This window comes from Lates calcarifer, linkage group LG7_1 (assembly GCF_001640805.2).
Source record: "Lates calcarifer isolate ASB-BC8 linkage group LG7_1, TLL_Latcal_v3, whole genome shotgun sequence".
NCBI lineage: Eukaryota > Metazoa > Chordata > Actinopteri > Centropomidae > Lates > Lates calcarifer.
Genome location: NC_066839.1, coordinates 11,517,804 through 11,537,853, shown reverse-complemented (window position 1 = coordinate 11,537,853; position 20,050 = coordinate 11,517,804). Strand labels below are relative to the sequence as shown.

At 45.4% G+C, this 20,050-nt stretch overlaps 1 protein-coding gene across 3 annotated transcripts in view; it reads left to right on the top strand.

The window, feature by feature from the left end:
• The window catches only part of LOC108895625 (prospero homeobox protein 1), a 29,723-nt gene that overhangs the window by 1,771 nt on the left and 7,902 nt on the right, over window positions 1-20,050 (top strand). For all 3 annotated transcript variants that reach the window (XM_018694513.2, XM_018694515.2, XM_018694514.2), the window contains exons 2-4: window positions 2,509-4,584; window positions 8,465-8,572; window positions 13,834-14,028. In XM_018694513.2, the coding sequence (XP_018550029.1) occupies window positions 2,575-4,584; window positions 8,465-8,572; window positions 13,834-14,028 (2,313 nt within the window). In that variant the 5' untranslated portion in view covers window positions 2,509-2,574. The remainder of the gene's footprint in view (window positions 1-2,508; window positions 4,585-8,464; window positions 8,573-13,833; window positions 14,029-20,050) is intronic.

Here is a 20,050-nt window from a genome sequence, read left to right as displayed (position 1 = left end):
AAGTGTACGCAAATCTGTCTCTCACAGGTTTTGGTATCTGAGTCTGTCCACTAGCAACCAAATGTACAAACAAACAGTTACAATCGCTTCTTCTTCTAGAGTAAATGTTGTTGGACTTTTAGTTTAACTTTTAAGTCAAAGCAGCTGTATATTATTTTTTACTCAGGCCAAGTTTCAAGTTATTTATTTATTTGTTTCTTACAAGCTGAGTGTTTGGTTAAGAGATCAAAATAAGAGGAGGAACCGGGTTCACATGATGGGGTTTAAGAGTTGGAGTGGAGGTCGATACCTCGGTGTTCGTTTGTGTTGTACATAGTTGCTTGAAATTGTTGAAAGGTTTTTTTAGAGGAGAGAGAGAGAAAGGGAGAGAGTGCGCATGGGCAATGGGAGACAGGTGCGTGTTCGGAAAAGACAGGTGCTGGTGACTATTTCAAGCTCATTGTTAAGATCCTGAGGCAATCAAGTCAAGGTTTTTTTTTTCTTGGAGATGTATCACCTCTTGTCTGAACTGCTGGATATGGCTGTCAAGACTTGGGCCAAAGCCATTCATCAAAGGGTTTTATTTTAGAATCCTGGTGTTACTTCAATGAGACGTTTTTTTCTTTAAGGGGAAAAACATTTAATCCAACGGGTGCTTCTACAGAAAATTTGGACTTTTACAGTTTTTAATTGTCATTCTACAAAATGTCAGATTTGCTAAATGTTTTCTTCCAGAGAGAAAAATCTGCCAATCCATGTCACTTGTGTGGTGCATCACACTGTACAGTTTCTAACAAAGCCAACAGTGTGTGTACAGCGTGAATGTGTCTTGTGAGGCTTAGTGACAAGAAAGAAGCCTTTTAATTTATATATGTATGAAAAAGACACACATGATCACATGGAGTTAAAATGTGAAGATAATACACCTTTAGTTAGAGCAAGCAAATAATCACTTAAGGAGAATGTTGTTAAATCTCATCAGAGCTCAGTTTTCCTGCGGTTTGCCCCCACTTACCACTGAAACTGAGCCTATAAAATAAACATCTTTGGATGACTTTTGTCTTAGAATATCATATCAAAATTAAACAAGGATCTGAATCTGTCATCTACATTTTTGTATTTAAAATTCAAAATCTGTATAGCTACTTTGCAGCTATATCTAAAAGTCAACTTGAATCAAAGCAACATTTGAGTATATGTGCAACATGTAAAATTTAAGTAAAGTTTTGCCATGTAATTGTTTATTAAATTTTATTTTATTATTTTCGACTGAGCCTCTGTGAGTCTTAACAAGTGCTGGTGTTTTCCTGAAGAGTGTAAAAAGAAAAATGTAAATTGTTTCCCTACATTCCCCACTTTTATGCTGTTAAAAAAACATTGTCAAATTTATACATTTACTAACCTCAGCAATATTTTTAATTTAATAGAGGAATACAGATTAGTTTTGAATAATATTGTTACATTTAGATTGGATGCATCTGATATGGCTCTGACTGAGACACTGCCACCGCTGCTTACATAGCATTATTGATGCAGGCCTGTACTGACAAAACGTTTTGCTTTCAGAGGGGCATTAGGGTTTTTGTAAGAGCGCTTTAAGTTGCTCCTTGCCGGAGTTGACCCTTATGACCTATTCATTTGAGCAGAATTAACTGCCCTTGCCAGATGAAAAGACAAACAAAAAACACAGAAGTGAGCTCACGCTGGCACCAAAATCAATAGGCCTATTTTGTGTTTCTTTTATGTGTCACTCCCCCCATTGCTTGAGATATGATGGCCATATTGATTAAAGTGAACACAGGACTTGCATTTTAAAATTATACAAAGTGTAAACATGGTTTAAATGAGAATATCTTATTGAACTTACCAAATGATAGCTCACTTACTGAATAAGATTCAGTAATGAGTATATAATGACATGTACAATGTTCATTGCCTCTCCGTGTTTACCTTTTTTTTTTAAGATAATCTTAGCCCTATTTTTTTTATTTTATTTTGTGAGTTAATAGCTCCTATGTTGGCTCACTCTGCACAAGCATGGAAATGAGGACAAGTACTTAAGTAATTATCATAATTTTATGCAGCTTTGTGTTCCGTGGGAACTGGTTCAGTGTCGCGCGGCGTGTAACAGGGGACAGGATAAAATGTAGGACTTTGCCCTGGAATGTCGAGCCAAGCCCTAATTCTGACCCCATCTCGCCTGTTCCCTTTACCCCTCTGTCATTGGTCCTTACTGCTTAAATGTAATCATGGATGTCCCTGTCCTTGTATAAACATATTAAGAGGGATTGCCTGCTGGCTTGAGACAAAACTCCTCAGTTTGTATTCATGATGTCGGCTAACAGCAGTTCTCTAGAGGTTGATAGATTTTCATTGTTTTAGTCTATCAAAAACTTTCAAGTTTCTCTATTTGATGTACATTTAGTTTTGAAATTGAAGTAGTTGAGGACACTGCATGAGTGAGTGGCTTGGTTTCTGAAAATATTTTTCCCTTTTGTGAGTTATGCATCTGTGAATTTTTGCCCTCAGGTACTCAGAGGCTTTGATCCAAGAGGACTGGGTTTGTGGGATATGGCCCAATAGCAGCAGCCCGTGATGCCGGACCATGACAGCGACTCCCTCCTGAACAGACAGACCAAGCGAAGACGTGTGGACATTGGTGTTAAGAGGACCGTGGGCAGCACAGCCTCCTCCACAGCAGCAGCCACAACAGCAACCACCGATAACATTGCCCGCGCCAAAGCAGCCATCTTCAGTGCCATGAACTCTCTGAGCTCCCACTCTCACCACGGATCAGACACCGACTCCATGGAGTGCTCTGTAGTGCAGCCACATGGTGGGCCTGGCGTTGTTACAGCCAGCGATAGTGAGTCCAAGTCCAATGTACTCCGAAAGCTCCTGAAGAGGGCCAACTCATATGAGGACACCATGATGCCCTTTCCTGGCACCACCATTATCTCTCAGCTTCTCAAGAATAACATGGCTAAAAATGGAGGAGGACCTGAGAGGGGAGAAAGAGGGGACAGGGGTGATAGAGGGGAATCAGGATTCCCCGGATCAGGGCTCTCCAATGCAAGCTCAGATGCTCCCCAGGAGGATGCTTGCAGTAACTCCTCCCAGGACAGCACCCCTCAAGAGTGCTTGTCACCATTTGGCCGTCCTCCTGGCCTGGCCACCTTTGACATCGAACGTCTCAATGATGAACACCTGCGTGCCAAACGAGCCCGTGTAGAGAACATTATACGTGGTATGAGCCACTCACCCAGTGTGGTGGTACCCGCTGCTTCCCGTCACGAACGTGACCATGAGATGGATGGAGAGCGGGAGATGGACCTAGACTGCCCACCTCCTCAATCTCAGCAGCAGGCCCCCAGCAGTCCAAGGGGAGGCGAGGTGTGCAGCAGTAGTAATAGCAGCCGAGAGAACAAGCGTAAGCAGCGTCTGCCTCAGCAGCAACAGCAGAGTTTCACCCAGCTGGTGTGCCAGAGGAAGGAACAGAAGCAGGAGGAGCGACGGCAACTGAAGCTGCAGCTGGAGGACATGCAGAAACAGCTACGCCAGCTGCAGGAGAAGTTCTTTCAGATCTATGACTCAACTGACGACTCAGAGCACAACGACCTCCACAATGACCTCCACAATGACATAGGAAACATGTCTGAGGACAGCCCAGCTAGGTCTGACACCGGCGGCGATGACCGGGGTGGAGACGACTTACGCTCTGACAATGAGATGTCTGACCTGGACCCAGGCCATTTCCTGGACAGGGCGCGGGCATTGCTTCAGGAGCAGGCCCTGCTGGCTGACGGAGAGAAGCCAAGAAGAGAGGGGCTTGGCCGGAGCAAAGGACAGGGAGGTCCAGGCTCCTCCATGCATGCTGAAGGTAAACAGCTGGCAGAAACACTGAAGCAGGAACTCAATTCAGCCATGACCCAGGTGGTAGACACAGTGGTTAAGGTGTTTGCCAAACCTCCACGCCCTACACCGCAGCAGGCCTTCCCCCCGCTTTCCATACCTCCTGAAAGATTTCCTACTGCTGTCAATGGAGACAATCCCAATTTCCACACCACCAACCAGAGGCTGGGCTGCTTTGGTGATGTCATCATTCCCAATCCACTAGACTCCTTTGCCAGCATGCCAGGGATGCCAGGCGCCGCCAATGACCAAACCGAGGCACTGCCCTTAGTCGTGAGGAAGACACCCAGTGAGCACCACCATCAGTCCTCAGCTGTAGGTGCCCATGGTGGTCACCACCACCCCGCCCTTCACCCTTCATCACTCTCTGCCTCCATGGGCTTCAGCCCCCCATCCTTTAGACACCCTTTTCCACTGCCCCTCATGGGCTACCCTTTCCAGAGTCCCCTAGGTGCACCCACAGGTGGCTACACAGGCAAGGACCGTTCCTCTCCAGACTCCATGGACCTTTCCCGGGAGACCACCAGCCTGAGGACCAAGATGGCTCCAGGTCACCACATGGGGCACCACCATCGCTCTTGTTCACCAGCACACCCTGGCAGCACAGCCGAGGGGCTCTCCCTGTCCCTCATCAAGTCTGAGTGCAGTGATCTCCAGGACATGGCTGACATCTCACCTTACTCAGGCAGCAATGTATCCTTTACAAAAAAACTGGGTGGTGGTCGTGCATGTGTGAGAAGTGCATGTTTTGAGGGAGGTGACAGGTTATAAGGAGCGAATGTGTGTGTGACAGAGGTTATAACCCTACACAGCCCAGTTCAGACCAACAGTTAGGAAAAATCTGGTGGCAATTCCCTGCAGAGACAGGTGCGAAACATCCCATCTGAACCACAAAGAGTTAAAAATCAAATCTTTTTGAGTCTGTTTGAAACTAGCCCTAAGAAACTGAGAAATTGTTGATGAATCACTTTTCCTCCCACTGCTGTTCTCTTCTCCATTGTACTGCATTGTTGTATTTATTTTTATACTCATACCTCTTCCTTCTCACAGCACCATACAGCCCTTTCTTCCATCTTCAAACCTGAGTGCTTTAAAAGCTCTCTTGTCACATATCACTTACTCACGAAGATTAGGTCCCCACGACATTTACTGCCCCAATTCCTTTTATAAAAAATGGCCTGAAAGAACAAGGAGCCAGATAGCATCCTGAAACTTGGCACACAATGGTGTTATATAGCTTCCCTTATAGTTTAACCCCACTGTGCCCCAATCATGCCCTGTGGATAAAGAGGCTATCCCCTATGGGAGGCTCAAATTGAATCCCCCGGGGGCTCAGGACTAATAGCTTAAACAGATATTCAGTCCCTTCTCTGTTTCCCCTATACCTCCTTAGTCCCTGAGTATTCAACACCCCTTAACCCTTATGAAAGTTTGATTCGTGTAACACCGGCTGTCCTTAGAAAGCTTTGTCTTCGAGTCATTAACATTCATTACATGCTTTTTACCTGTTGTGGATGTATTAGTTGAGAGAATACATATATTTAACACTTTGGATCCCTCGTCTTTACTATTGCGTGCACCTGAGTGCCTAGGCTTTTTCATGTGTGTCTTTGTGTGTGTGCATGTCACAAAAGGTTCGCCTGAGGACTCAGTAAAGATGTATATTTATGATTGCTTGTGTTTTCTCTTGTGTTCCTCTTATCATCCATCGCTGTTGTAAAAAGCCCACAATCATTGTCGTTTCTTTTCTCTTTTTTTCATTTCATAAAGATCTGTCAACAGCCCGGGGGGCCCTTCGGCTGTTGCTTGGCAGCCAAATACTTCTTTTTTTGTTTTCCCTCCCTGCAAACCCCCCTCCTCCCTGTCTTTTCTTTGAAGCGGACGTTAACAGGTGTTTGCAGCGAGCTGTTTATCTTTCATTACCTCGCCTTGTCTTGTCTTCTGACCCAAGGGTGAACGCTTTCCAGAGATCTATAATCCTTTGCTTCTATGGGCTCCCGATGGAGGGATGAAAGAGAGAAAAGGGAGAGAGAGACATACAGAGACTGAGAGAAAGTAGAAAACAATCAAACAATAACCACATATGCCAGATGCTGTGGCTTTCATTGTAGCATTTATAAATTCAGGGCATTAACAGATGTACACCCCTAAATGGAAAGAATAGGCAGAACAACATGTCCACATGTGTTGTTCTTCTATTTTTTCTTTTTTTTTTTTTTAATCTTTTATTTTTGATTCCCAGAGTTTATTCCGCAGAACAAAGTTTGGTATTTAAAAGATATAGTTTTGTACATTTTTATTATAATTAGTTTGACATTTCTGAATCAGTTTATTTGTATTTATACTCTCTCTCTGTTTATAGCTGTTCCTATTGATGTATAATTTTTGATATTTCCGTCGCGTTCTTTTTTTTCCCCGAGCTTCTGAAGTCAGAGACAGCTTGTCAGACATTTTGCGAGGTGCGTTCAAGTTCACCAGCTCTCGGCAGCACTGTGGAGCAGATGGCTGCTATCAATTTCCTCATTTGTTCTCACTCCGACTCCAAATTTTCTTGTCCTTACACCTGGAATTAGGAAGTGGAGCAGCTATTTTCCTCTCATGACTTTGGGCTTTGGGGAAGTGTTGTGAGAATGATGATGTCTTGTCAGATGTGGCAGGCAAACAGTGGGCCAGCTGGTATGAGTGCACCATCATGACAAAATAATAGCCTTGCACGCCACCCCTAAGTCCAATCACAATTACATTTGCAAGCTGTGAGTGAATTGGAGATGAAAATGTCTCATCAGGAGATATGAAGCTTCTTAATTGTCGTCTGAAGGGAGGTGATATTGCGTTTATGGCTGGAGAGGTAAAAACCTTGGCGTCTTTGTTTTAAAATATTTTTTAATTTTAATGATAAGAGGAAAGCGATGTTAATCCTAATTGAAAAAGCAAAAACAAATTAATCTAAGTGTAAGTGCGCGGCTTTCGCAGCAAACAAATCCCACCTTGCCCTACTGAAAAAAAAGAGCTCTCTTTTTCTCTGTCTCTCCCTCTCTCCCTGTCTGAGGATCCATTGTATCCCCTCCACTTGGAGCAGATGGTGTGGTGTGGAGAGTGAAGTGCTGCTCTTTTGGCCAGGCCTGACAGAGTAACACCAGTCTGCCAGGGTTTCCCCCACAAGACCCTCGCCGCGTATACAACTAACTCTCTCTCTCTCCCTCTCTCTCACTGAATCAGACAAAGTAGACAGGGTCTTTAAGGAGCCAACCCAGCGTGGTTCAGCATTTGCTGGCTTTGCTGTGTAACCCTGAGGCCAAGGGCAATCCAATCTAGCAGCTGATGCCTTCTTCCCACTCTATAGTTACAGCTACATCTGGACACTTGACTGATTTTAACGATCACAGCCACCCCTGTACATCATAAATAATGTCAAGCAATGTATTTTGTCCACTCGAGTGTAAATAGTCTTCATGAAAACTTAGGGCTGTATCTTCTGTGTAATTTAAAGCCCTGTCTTGCTTCTGCTTGATGAAAAACCCTTGTTGAAACAGCCTGAGGTTTTAACATGCAGCCCACCCCCATCCTCGTTCCCTTTTCAATGTCTTATCCTCCCAGATTGATATTATCAGATGCATTATACGGCCGTTAATTCACCATGGAAATGGCTTGGGCCGTTCGGTGGCGCAGATGTGTTTCAGTCCCCCCCATCACTGGCTGAGTCCAAAGCCTCAGAGCCCCTCTTCTCCTTCTCCTCCTCCTTCTTTTGCTCCTCCAAGGGTTTGGCAGCGGCAGAGAGGCTGGGGGGGTGGTAGGGGTGGAGCAGAGGGAGGAGGAGGGGGATGTAATTGAAGGTTGGAACCACGCTATCCCTCAAGGTGCCCCCACCAGCCCATCTCCATCCTCGCTGTTGTTCAATCCAGGCGATCCATTAGGAGGACAAGGCCTCTGACATGTATTTGAATATGGCCTATGCGACTGTGAGAAGGATTTTCATGTGCTTGGGCCAGTGTTTGGGACTATCTCCTAGACCTTGTTTTGTCACTGATATGAAGCCAATATCAGACAGTCATATTCAGGCTTGGCATGTGTTGTCGCCAAGCCATTAGGCCTTCTTGCCCGTCACTGGCGTTAACTGCTGTCTTTGTCTGTGATATGCAAATGCCTTTTCTTCTTCCTTTTTTTTGGGGTGGAGGTTAGCGCAGGGTGTAGGCAAAGGCGTCTGCTTACTTTGACTGTGAAATGAGCCTCCTTATGTAAAAGCATCGGCTGTAGTGCTGGCCAGCGTTTTATTTACCGTGACGCACTCACACCTGATACGGACGATGCTAATTGCAAGCAAATGGTTTTGCTTTGGTGCACTGTCTTCAGTCATCCCCCCTCACTCACCCACCCACTCTCTCCCTGCATTCGTTGCCTGAAAGGAAATTTGGTTACCCATCATCCAAATGATCATTTTTTTGCCAAACTTGCTGCCAATTCTCAGCAAGTACATATTGTATTTCTAATATCTCCAGCTACATTTGCTTCATCTACCGTAAGTTGTTTGTCCCTCTGAACATTTGTTAATGTCCTTAACGGCAGCTGTTTGCAGATCCAGGAGGGTCTCTCCCCCAATCATCTGAAGAAGGCCAAGCTCATGTTTTTCTACACCCGCTACCCGAGCTCTAATATGCTCAAGATGTTCTTCTCTGATGTCAAGGTAATATGCTCTTGCCATTCATTGTTTCTTTTACTGTACAAACTTTGCCAACATTTTTTCTCAATTATCCTCCTTTTTAATTTTGGTAAACATTACTGTGACTCTCTCTAGTTATCTGGCTATTTTCAAACTCATTTCTTCTATCTTTATTTTCTTGAAATGGTGACTGTTTTTGCAACAAGTTTAACAAGTGTAATGACATACAGCACTCCTCCACCTTTGTTTTTTTCTTTTCTGTCTTCTACCGCATCTCTTCCGCGTACATTTGTTAATGCACCTGCTTTAAAAGGGGAAGTCTGATTTGTTAATTGTGATTTGCCGGCTTCAGTTGCTGTGTTACAGTGTACGTTTGTGTAACTTAAAATGGGGCCCTTTTCCTCACTAAGTTATGGTTTTATGCAAAAGATGAAAGAAGAGGAAGTTGAATGGGTTTACATGAGGGAGCTGGAGAGCCTATGAGTATTCTAAAGATAAAGACCGGGATGAGTAATGGAGGGGTGGAGAGGGCAGAGAGGAGGATGGAGCCTAGAGACGGAGGAGTGGTTATCTGAGCAGGTGTAGGGAGGATGGTTAGATGGAGGAGAGAGGAGAAAGAGTCGGTTTAGGGAACATGGCAAGAATGAGCGTTAGCTCCACCGGGAGTTTAATGAAGGAAAGTTGAAAAACAAAGCACAATATGTAAGCTGCACAAAAAAACTGCACAATGGCAGTTGTAGTCTGCACGACCGAGGTTGTACGCGTCGTTGTTGCTGTTGTTTTCTATGTGCGCCCCTCTCGGACCATACGGAGGGGTAAACACTGTGACAGATCCAGGCCATCTTATTCAAATCAGAAGATAAAGGTTCCCTTTTCTCCCAGCTGCCCCCTCTTGGATGCCATCACCACCAACCATGACTCGCTGCTCACATGACTTTCTGAGAATTTCATTGGTTTAGTTTGAAAACGGGAAATGCTGGTGGGCACCTGTCAACAGCGATTCATTACAAAACTCGTCAATATAACAGCAACCTACTGATTTGATATTTTTTAGTGTTAAAAATTTGCAGCAACAATTATTATTTAAGGCTTTCAGTGACTAACCATTCCCAAAGAGGTGGCCTCCTCATGAATGGCCTCATCATATACTTAAACAAGGTCAAACTAGTTAAGGGGATTATGAGTCATTGGTTTGTTTTTGTTTTCAGTAGAGAACAATGGACTCCAGCTTTAAGTTAGTAGACATGTATGGGAATGAGACTGACTATCTAATTACATTCAGCCTTGCATGGCCTCTTAGCGAGTGGCTGTCCTCAGACAAAAGTCTTGAAGGCTAATCAGGTCTTGACTAATCAGGTCTTGACTGTCAAGAACCTAATGAACGTGGGAAGTGGGTTGCCCTAACAACTGGGGGACGCTGCAACAGTTTTTCCCCTTGATTAAGCTCCTTTCAAGACAATTGTGACTTTTTCTTGACTTTTAGTGTTTTAGAAATGTTTTGACAGCCTCATAATACCATTGTTAGTGCTACTAATGACGGCCTGTAGTATCATCCCACCAGCTTTAAGACGTCTCATTATTATTGAAGATATTGTTTTGATTAAGGGTGAATAATTATAATAGATTAATGAACAGATTAAATAAATGTATGAGTCAATTAATAAAGTCAGCTAAAGTTATTGCCTTTGTAAAGAGATACAGTGTGTGGATGTACTGTTCTTTAGATATGGGGTATTTGCACCTTCATGTATTGTAGATAGCGGAATTTTCTTTCAACACACACACATGCACATACATACAACACCCCTTCTTTGTCCATCTCTCTGTGGTTTTTTTAGCAACAAGCCTCAGTATTTGGGCCAGTCATGTGCTGTGGAGTAGCGGAGGTCAGGAGGGTTTTCCCTTTTCTATATGTCATTCCTTCTCTTTTCTTTTTTTTTCGCTGATGGTGTGGCATGGTATGTGTGCCTCGGCGGTGCCGGGGAGAGAGAAAAGCCAGCGGCTGGATTTTGAGTCGCTGCAGTAACAAAAGCCCGCTTTCCAGGGCCGCTTTTTGTGTGCAGTCAGCCAATAGGCAGCCGGAGATTATCTCCCACAATTCACCCCTGCGAAAACAGGAAACGTTGGAAAGCCCTGATGACTGTGAAGGGGCTTACGAGAGAGAGAGAGAGAGGGAGAAAGAGAAAGCGAGAGAGAGAGAGAGAGAGAGAGAGAGAGGGAGGCCCGTACAGGCTTCTCTGTCTTTCTGCTCTCCTCTCCGGTTGTTCTGGATGTAGCTTAGCATTCTGAGGTCATCTGTGTGCTTTCTGCTCCATTGTTGACCACTGTGTCACACAAAGTGTTGGAGCGACACACTTGGCTTTTCATCCAAATGCTTTTCAGCTAAATATTTTTTATCCTAAACAAACCAAAATACAAAACTGTAAAAATCAGTTTTAGACAGTATATTAATAAATTAGCTGATATGTGTGTGGAACTTTGGCACTGACAGTCAAAGCGCCTGAATGTTTTTGGCAGGCGACTAATATAGTTTAGACCAAGGATACTTAAGTGTTCTCCTATTCTGGACTGAAGTATGTGTCTGTGCATGAGCAGAACGTGTGTGTGTGCGCGCGCCACTTTCTATCTTGTGCTGTTAGCACTAACCGCTGACCTTTCACAGGCTCTTGAGTGTGAGTGTGAGAAACACGCTCTCGCTGTCTCTCTCTCATCTGCCTCTCAGCCTGGCGCACACACACACACACACACACACACACACACACACACTCCCTTATACACTATGCTCAAATGCAGCGTGTCGACTCCAACACACACACACACACAGACGCACACATTTTCCTCACTGCATCTCATGTCTGTGCTGGCTGACCCCTGCCAGCTCTGATTAAGGAGCTGCAGTGATGTGCTTCTTTGAACCGATTCCCTCCTTTTACACTGAACACACTTGTCCTTAGCTGCTATCAGGGGGTCTCTGTCCCCCCACCAGCAACTTAATGAACCAAGACTGCTGGAAGCTGTGGGGGTGACTTGCCAAAATTGAGTCCCTAGGCGTAACTGACTGCTATAGATGCGGGCATAATGTAATTTAGTGTATTTACCTGCATGTCCTGTAAATATTGTATCTTTTGTGTGCTCTGCACTGTGATTGAGCCACAGCTCAGTTCAGATGCATAGGCCCTAATACATCTTCTCCTGAGCTGTCGGTATAATAAAGTAATCCTTGTCCAAAGTGACAAATCTATCCGTCACTCGGCTGCAGTGACACCAAAGGTCTCCTGCATGAGCGATGGCAACTCTTTCACTGACTTTAATCTCAGTATGTAGCACTCGGTCTCTCGCGCGCTTAGATGCATGTACACACACACGCTCGCACAGCTTGACGCCAATTCACTTATGTCTCAGATTCACACCCAGTAAGACTTGTTCTGATCTCACACACCGGGGAAAGGTTTTATACTGTGCTGACAACTTGAGTGTAACGGTGTGTTTGTGCTCTGTCACCCTCCAACTGTCTGCTACATTGTGTGTGTTTAAGAATAGCCCCGTGCAGCCAGTGTATTTGTAAGTGTCAGTAGTTTGTTTGTTTGACACTCCGATGTCACGACCCCAGCTTGCTGACTGCTCACGTTCCGACCCTCTCTGCGCTCACCCTCCAACCCCCCCGCAAGCAAAACGCCATTGTCTGACAGCGCTGACCTGCACCCATACTCCTCTCCTCCCTCCCTCATTTCCCCATTTATGCTCACCCTGCACTTTAGGACAGCCACCATGCCACCCCCCCCACACGCACACACCCTCCCGAACCCCTGCCAAACAATGTCGAGCGGACTTATTCTTTTCCACTCCGCCATTATGTCATCATTCCAGAAAGGCACGGCCCCCTCTCCTTTAGCCCCGTCCCACCTTGGTGCCCCAACTATTGCCCCCCCCCCGCCCTCCAATTCGCCAACTTTCCTGCCAGTCTGTCCGTTTGTGTTGTCTCACCCTCCCATCTTCATGTGCTTGTGCGTGTGTTTTGACTGCCATCCCAGATCGCGAGGAGTGTGCGTGCGTGTTTGCGTGTGTGTCTGTGTGTGTTGTCGAACAATAGCCAGAGCCTAATCTCCATGTCAAAACCGCTCTGCCTCCCCAGCGAGCAGTCCGCTCAGCGTTTAGTAGCGTTTTGTCCCCCCATTCTTCCAGCGCCACAAAAAGAGCAGAGGGGAGGGAGGAGTGAAGGCCTGTGTGTGTGTTTTTGTGTATGTGTGCATGAACGAAGGGCGTGGGTGATGGCTGGGGGTATGAAGTTTTCAGAGACCAAAATTTTGAATTTGTGAGATGTAATTACAGGGAGTCACTTAAGAGAAGTAAAAGTGATATTTGTATGTTTATAGGGGTTTGATCTGAGCAGACTGGGCTGGGAAGGATCCTGAGCCTCTGAGGTCCTTATCTAGTGGTTTGGATGTTTAGACAGTGTGTTTTCACTGCTGAGACCAAGCAGAAAAAGAGCCGGGACCAGTCGAGGGGTCTTAATAGGTTTACCTCGCCCTATTGAATCCAGCCGAGCGGCACAGATCAGATAGCCACAGCCTTCTCTGCAGCGCTTATCGTCTCTGTCTTTCTCTCTTTCTCTTTCTTTTTTTTCCCTTTTGCTCTTTTTCTTCTCTTTTCTTCCTGCCTGGGAGGTGCGGAGAGAGGGGAGGAGAATCAGGGTGTAATTGGTGAACGGGGTTAAGTACATGTTTGAGCCCCCTGCGGGCCAGGGCGCTTCAGATGATGACTTAATCGTTTTTCTGGTCAATTATGTGTTTGCGGTCCTGCCTCCCTCTCCTCCACCCCCTTTCCACCTCTCCCACTACTGTCAGGGTTATGATTGGGGGGGGTCTGCTCCCAGTGGGGCAAGATGAACCACACACACGCTCTCTCCCACTCTCCCCCCATCCCTGCCACTTGCTCGCTGTCTTACTTAATGTCTCTATTATCTTCCCTCACTCTCTCTTATTCTTGTCTCTTATCTTTCTCTCTGAGTTTCTTCACACTCTTTTAAGTCATTCCCTCACATCTCACCTCTCTAATGTGAAATGACTTGTTTTCATCCTTGCACTTGTTCCCTTCCTGTCCTGCTCAAATCCAGTGGCTTAATAAGGTTTAGACACAATAGCCTTGCTCCTACAAGTGTATTTACAGATCCCATGTATTTCCTCTCAGAATGTCTTAGGATTTTAGGTGATAATTGAGAATAAAAGCACAGAGGCTGACATCCTAAACAGTGCTAACCCCCAACCCCTCCTCATCTCTCATTTCAGTTTAACCGCTGCATAACCTCCCAGCTGATCAAATGGTTCAGCAACTTCAGGGAGTTCTACTACATCCAGATGGAGAAGTTCGCCCGCCAGGCCATCAACGATGGAGTCACCGGGGCCGAGGAGTTGAGCGTCAGCCGCGACTGCGAGCTCTTCCGTGCCCTCAACATGCACTACAACAAGGCCAACGACTTTGAGGTAAAACACCCAGCGCCTTGAGTGAATGGATGAATGAAAGCAGACCGGGTTGTATAGGGCTGCTGTTATGTGCTCAGGCGAGAGGAGGAGGAGCTGAGAGCTGACTTGATGCAGTTCCATATCAAAAAACGTTGAATTTCACCTGATGCCTCGTGATGCAGACGGGTAGTGTGACACCGTCTCACTGTGTCCTCTCTGACACCGCCTTGCTGAGACTGCTCTCAATGCTGAGTTCAAGTCTCTTATACATCCTGCCGCACTCTGCACACTGTACTAGCATGTACGTGGTCACTTTGCAGTGAAAACCATCTCCAAAATAGCCCGAGGTTTCAGCTTTGTGACAGTGTATTTTCTCAGAAATACCTAATGATTTTTAAAGAAGTACAACAATTAAGTGTAATAACTATTTTTTCTAAAGTGTGCATCAGCCATATAGAGATGTGAGGAACTCTCGTCCAATGAGGAAGAAACCTTACCGACACCTCGCTCGTTTTGCCTCTTCCTCACTGTTAATTTCCCTTTGGTGGTTCTTAGCGTGTCTGTGTGTTTGTGTGCGTGTGTGTTTGAGAAACCACATTTTACTTCCCTGTCCTCATTTACCTATCATCTGTGGTGAAATGTTTATGTGTGTGTAACTATCTTCCAGTGCATTGTAATCATAAATTCTCAGCAGGCAACTTCACCTTTAATATGTTTCATTTTTCACACACTTCTCCTTTTGCCACCTTTGTGTGTGTGTGTGTGTGTGTGTGTGTGTGTGTGTGTGTGTGTGAATAAGCGTTTCAGGATCACCACCGCTCTCTCAATGTCAGCTGACAATAGACCTTTAAAAGGCTTGTGTTAAGAAGGACCTGGAGTGATCTGGGCTACGTTGTGTGTGTGTGTGTGTGTGTGTGTATCTGTGTATGTTGTTATAGAGAAGGAGTCTATGTGCGTTGGTGTATGTGTGTGAGTGTTTTGTTGTTGCTGCATTTCCCAGTGTCCTGTTCACCTCGAAGGGTACAGCCGTCCCTTGGACCGGCCTGGCATGCTGGCAAAGCACTTCTCTAGCGTGTGTGTGTGTGTGTGTGTCACTTTGAGGGGGAAAAAATCTCACTGTTATCAAGGTTAAGCGTCCTACTGTTTTAGTGAGAGGAAGGGGAGAGAAAGAGGGGGAGAGGGGGGAAGAGGGAGATGGATAGATAGGGGATGGGGGTGAGAGCTCAGAGACAAAGGAGAAAGCGATGAAGGGAGGGGAGAAAGGGAATCAGGGGGCAATGGAAAGGGGAGAAAGAAGGGTAGAAGGAGAGGGGTGGGGGAGAGAGATGACGTGCAGGAGAGAAGTGCCCTTGCGAGCAGTGGGAGTTTTGCAAGCGCTCACATTTAAAGTGCTTCACTCTCTTTCTCTGCCCGTTTCCGTCTGTCTCTCTCTGTCCGTTATTTGTCCACTGGGGCTCTTCTGTGTGCACCCAAACACACACACACACTTCCCCACATCCATCTTCAGCCCTCTTAAGGGAGGCTTTGAAAGACTCTGGCAGGCAGAAGCACTTGTATATATGAGGTCTCAATAAGCCCAAAGTCCATCAGAGCAAAGCACAAAGAAAAATGACACCATTCCCTCCATTCAGCTGCTCACGACTAACACGGAAATTATTTGGTTAGTGACAGGAAAACAACTTTAAATCAATAAGAGAGTGACCCTTCACCTACAGCCTCGCACTGACATTTTACACTCATTCAGAGCAACCTTAAATGGCTGCAAATTAGACCGTTAAAGGATAATAGTATTTCTTTTGAGTCTGTTCTAATCATTTCGGTTTCATTTTTCCTGATCCAGGAATCTTTTTATTTTTTTTATCTTGCAGAAGCTTGTTTTCTGTTTTCATATCAAATTATGCTCTGCTTATGGTAAATCACCTGACACTCAACAGGAAATGGAAGTCCCTGTTGGGAAATAATCTCCTAAAAACACACAGCCCCACAAACTTGATTGTTCATATCCATGTCCTTGTTTGGTGGGCATGGCGGGGTCAGAGCAGAAGTTAAAGATTTCCACCAGACATGTTTTGAGAAATGTTTTTAAAAAGTTCAATGGTTTTCTTTCACTGAAAAATACAGTAACTGAGAATATACAAATGTTTTTTTATTTCAAATGTTTAACACCTGAACACAAGATGCCTACTTCGCTGAGAGTTCCATATGTGCAGTGGAAATTTAAAGTTTCCCCATTACACATGTGTAAATTGTATATTGGACAAAGGCTGACCTTCAAACTATTTGTGAAGTCACATAATCACGCTCTTAAACTAAAATTTTAAAGGTGAGCACAGAAAAACTTTTCCCCTTCAGTAGATTAACGTGAAAAGAGCCTTCTAGAGTGAAAACACACCTTAATAATAAGTAAATGTTAAAAATCTATTAAAAATTGGAAACTTGTGCGGCAGAATTTAATGCTTCAAATGCTTGAAATAGATCCAAAAGATTCATAGACGGGTTTGCCTGACTCATGACCAGCCACAGAAACGGTGCAATTGTAAAAAGTTTACACACAGCACCCAACCAACACACTGTGCCTGTCCAAACTGTGGTAACGGTAACATGCCACCCCCCCACCCGACAAACCCCTTCTTTCTGAAGCATGCATTTCCTGTCAGACCTCAGACAAGACTGTCATTCTTCTCCTGGCACCAGGAAGCTACTGTTGAAAAAAAGGCTTAAGGGGAACAGCCTATTTGCATACATAAATGTGAAAATTTGCAAGAAGGTAGACAGAGAGGAAAAGAGTGAGAGAGGCCAGGTGAATAAGTCTTCTGTTGGCCGAGGAGCTGCAGTAGTTGGGGGAATGAGGGTGTAGGGAAGGGAGGGAAGGTGTTTTGCATATTAAGGTTTTTTTTGCTGGGCAGGTGTCTGAGAGATACAGGAGCTGATTAGAGTTTAACACAAGGAAAATTTGCCCAGCCATGCAAATTCTAACCCCCCTGACAAACCAACCGCCTTGGTGAGCACGAAGACTGTGTGTAAGTGTTTGTGTGTGGCTTTCTGGTCTGTGTGTGTGTGTGTGTGTGTGTGTGTGTGTGTGTGTGTGTGTGGGGGTGTTATTTGTGTGTATGACAGTGTGTGTTTGTGAGTGTGGATGCGTGGGTTGTGTGTTTTTTGCTGTTTGATGTTTGTGTGGGAATGATGTGTTTGTGTGTATTATATATGTGCATGGACACATTTGTTATGTTTTTCCGTCTTATACGTGTGTGTGTGTGTGTGTGTGTGTGCATGTGTGACTCATAGAGGTAATGTGGAGATGGAAATGTACTGGATGTGTATCAGGATGCCCCCAAGGCCCTTTTCTGTGGATCTCTCCCCTTTCTCCTCCACCTCCTCCTCCTCCTCCTCCTCTTCTTCCTCCCCTACCTGCCTGCACCACCACTTGAAACAGGAGCCTACGCAGATTCAGCAAGCACACACACACACACACACACACACACACACACACAGAGTTTTCCCTTTGCCAGCTTCTGCATCATCAAAGTTCCATCCACCTTGGTGGCGTCTTTGGAATGAATATGTCCTCTGTTTCAGTGATCACACACACGCACACACACATAGACGCACACACACACGTCTGTGGCCTTTCTTGTTTGATGCTAATCTGCTCTGTCACTGTGCTGGCCTAATACGCTCCCCATCTCCCTCCCAGCTCCTCTTTTGTCGCGATTGTTTCCCCTTTTCCTTTCATATCCCTCCTCCCTCACTCCCTCTCGTCGTTCTCTCTTCCTTCTGTTGCCTCTCTCCTTTCATTCTTTCATCCTCCTCTTTTGCATGTCTTCCGTTATCCACCACCCCCCTCCTCCTCCTCCTCTCTCTCGCTTTTTCCCCCCATTAGGAAGTTTTAATGGCATAATTGTCACATTCCTTCTGGCACAATGAACACCAGCAGTAATTAAAGAGCTTGCCGTTAATTACCTAGACCCTGGCTCTACTTTCCTCTTTTCTCAGCCCCCCTCCTGATCCCCTCTCTTCTTCTCTCTCTTCTCCGCTTCTCATTCGCTCTGTCCATCACCATCAAAGTCTTCCGAAACACACCCGGCCTCCCAAAGCCTTGACTTTGAGCAAGCAGCACTTTCATGTGAGGACTCAAGTGAAAATTCTCGCCTAGTGTCCTTTTCTTTTTCTTTTTTCTTTTCTTTTTTTTTAACTCCACAGCCCCCTCTTTCTGTCTTTGAACCCCCAATGACAACACACATCATCTTTCATAAGACAGGAATGTGTGTGACCTGGTAATGGGTTAGAGACAGCGAGGGAGAGAGGGAGAGAGAGAGGCGGGGTCTGATAAAGAGGCAGTTTTATGATGGCTCTGGGAAACTCTCAGATTTCCATAAGACAGACTAGGCCAAGTTTCCTCTGTCAGTGACCACTCCTCCCACAGAAGACACACACACACCCGCACATACATGCGTACATACACACACCTCGGCATTTAAAAGAGGAAGTCCCTATGATCTCTATGTGAGAGGGTGGTAACCAGCGAAAGCGGTGAGAAGCCTTCATCTGCACACACACACGCAGGTATCGTGTGTCCTCTCTTATCAGCTGCTCTTTCTCCTTTTGGAAAGATGTGTCATCCCTTTTGTCTCTCTTCCTCTTTTGTCTATCCATCCGTCTGCCATCCCTCTATTTGAAGTGATAACACTCTTCCACAGGCACGCACCCCTCTGCTGTGCTTCCATTTGTTTTTTCACCAAATGACAGAAAACTTTCTAAAGTTTGACTTTTCCACTTCTTTCCTCCCCTCCTCCCCTTTGCCTTATCCCTCTACAATCCTCTCTTCCTCCCTCATTCACTCCCACTTTTCATCCCGCTGCCTCTCCCTTTCCCTCCTTCCCGCTCTCTCTCGGTGTCTCTCCAACTCTCCATCCATTACCAGAGCCACAGAGAGCTGAGAGCAGATGCTGTCTGTCCAACCGCCGTGCCCCATAGCATTGTGTGCTTCACCTCTCCTTCCCCCCTCTCTCCCTCGTTCCTCCTCTTCACGTCCCTCTCGGGGCTCCATTTGTTCTCCACCCAGAGAGGCTAATGTCTGTTTTCTCCTCCTCCTCCTGCTGCTGCTTTCCCCCTTCATGTCTTCCACTCCTTCATTCTCGTCTTTTTTTCACATAGGGCACGATGTGTTTATGTCCGTGTGGGTTGCGTCTTTGACCGGGGTTCAACCTCAGGGAATTTGAGGTGAAAAGGTCGCCACTGTTGCACCGGATGCACAGGCTGAGACACAGATACAGATTTGAACGCGTACAAATGCGTGTAACTACATGAAAACACACACAGGTTTGGTGTTTTCTCTGAAAGGCTCTAGGGTTCTCTTTGAAGAGCGATTGAAGACAAAAACAGGTAGAAGATACAAGGAGAGAGATGAAAAGCCGGCCGTATAGATTTAGGTTCAGAGCTGCCAAAAATACAACCGATACAATTTGCCAGTGGGTTTATGTCAACAACAACAACACACACACCTCCCCCTCGCCCTCTTCTTCCCCCTCAAATCTACAGCATCTCCTGTCATTCCCCTGGTCTCCTTCAAGATCTCACCGCACCAAACATCCTGACTCGCACATGTGCATTCATCACTGGCCCCTTACAGCTGCACAGGACTCTGTCATATCCAGCAAAAAAAAGCAAAAAAGTAGAGTACTTGCTGTTTTTGTATACATGCAACCATGTGTGTGTATGTGTGTTTGCACCTGCTTTTCCCACCTGCTTTTTAAAAATTATCTTCAACGTGAACTCAGACACATATTTGATAGATGACCATAGATGCAGACTAAGATGTAGAGACCAAAATTTGTGATGCTAATAGCCTTGACAGATTGGTGTAACCAAACTAAAATACAGGTTTTCACAAACCTCACACAAATAGGTTCAGTTTAATTTGCCCAGGTTTGAGGATCCCACATCCCACTCTTGAGATTTCTGCGGCTACCACACAAAAGCAACATCTTTCTAGGAATGGGATCCCTGTTGCTTTGGGTAATCCACAGAACACACTGTCAACAGT